General features: G+C 43.7%; 1 protein-coding gene across 1 annotated transcript; it reads right to left on the reverse strand.

The window, feature by feature from the left end:
• Nucleotides 1–990, reverse strand: MAS1 (MAS1 proto-oncogene, G protein-coupled receptor). Its single transcript, XM_050315954.1, has one exon. The coding sequence runs from the start codon at nt 988–990 to the stop codon at nt 1–3; it is 990 nt and encodes a 329-aa protein (XP_050171911.1).
• Between the last annotated feature and the right edge of the window lie 330 nt (nt 991–1,320).

Here is a 1,320-nt window from a genome sequence, read left to right on the forward strand (position 1 = left end):
TTAGAAAATTGTTTCAGCTATATCCAAACTCATGCCAACTTCCTGGCTTCTCGGCCGCAACCCATCAGTGAGCGCTCGACTAAGAACCACTTTGAGGCTCTCCTTGAACCTCTTCTTCTTGCTGCTTCCTACAAAGAAGTAAACAAGGGGGTTGATGCTACTGTTAACGGTGGAGAGAACGATGGTGACATGGTTCTGCTGGCTGAGCAAAGATGACCAGTGGTGGTAATTCAGAAGATACAACAGCCTCATAGGCATGGCAAAGATGAGGAAGACAATGACTGTGGCCACAATGATGATGTAGAGCTTTGACGAATGAGGTCTCAGGGAGTTACGATGAATCCTGATAACCAAGATCAGGCTGGACAGAATCATTAGAGGAATGAAGATCATGAAAGTCAGGATCCACGTGAAGATGAGCAGTGCTTGGCAATGGTTACCGTTGTCAAATTTTTCCTTTGTTGAATCGTCTTTGCATGTTAAATATTCAGCTACTGTCATCAGGAAAGACAGAGTCCACAGGATTGCACACACAATTGCCGATTGGTGCTGTGACCGGTGGCATCGGTACCAGATGGGGTAAACAATAGACAGACACCTCTCAATACTGATGGCTGTCAGGAGATAGAGGCCAGTATTATAGCCAAGAAGGAAGATGATAGATAGTGTGGTGGTGATATAATAGTAAAAACCATATGCAAATCCAAAACCGGCAATGTACTCGATTGACAGAATAAACGTACAAAGCAGTAAGGAGATATCAGCAATGGACAGGTGCGTGATATACGCAGTGAAGGGGTTTCTTTTGATCTGGAAGCAGAGGCACCAGAGGACAATTCCATTTTCACAAAAACCCAGGAAGGAGATGATCATAATTACCCAAAGTGGGGTCAATATCTCCCAGACCCTTTCCTGTGTAGAAATGTTTCTGTGCATTGAGATGTTCTCTGTGCCTTCGCTGGGATGAAACGTTATGTTTGACTCATCCATGGGGAAAGCTCAAGTTTGGATAGCACAGCTCTTCCTTCTGTAAATATGTATAAAAATACACTGTGAGCATTGTGTGCTCCTCCCCTCCCCCTTTTCTTTCTGTTCTGAGGACCCTCAATTTCTGGTTGTACTTGAAGGTTTTGGCAAAAGAAAAACCAGTTTTGATATACTGATGCTAGCTGAAACCCAGTTAGAACTACTTTTGGCAATCTTAAGGATCACTAAGCCCATCATGCTAGCAGAAGTCCTGAGCTTCCTTCTTTATAGGGGTCAGCATATGAGATTCTCTCAAAGAGCTCTTGGGTAAGCAATGTCTCAATCACATTGCAA

The sequence above is a fragment of the Myiozetetes cayanensis genome, unplaced genomic scaffold, assembly GCF_022539395.1.
Source record: "Myiozetetes cayanensis isolate MyiCay16 unplaced genomic scaffold, myiCay2020 scf2-11, whole genome shotgun sequence".
Taxonomy (NCBI): Eukaryota; Metazoa; Chordata; class Aves; order Passeriformes; family Tyrannidae; genus Myiozetetes; species Myiozetetes cayanensis.

What these genes read in the sequence shown, in the direction of transcription:
- MAS1 (XM_050315954.1), bottom strand. Translation starts at nt 990, where the DNA reads ATGGATGAGTCAAACATAACGTTTCATCCCAGCGAAGGCACAGAGAAC.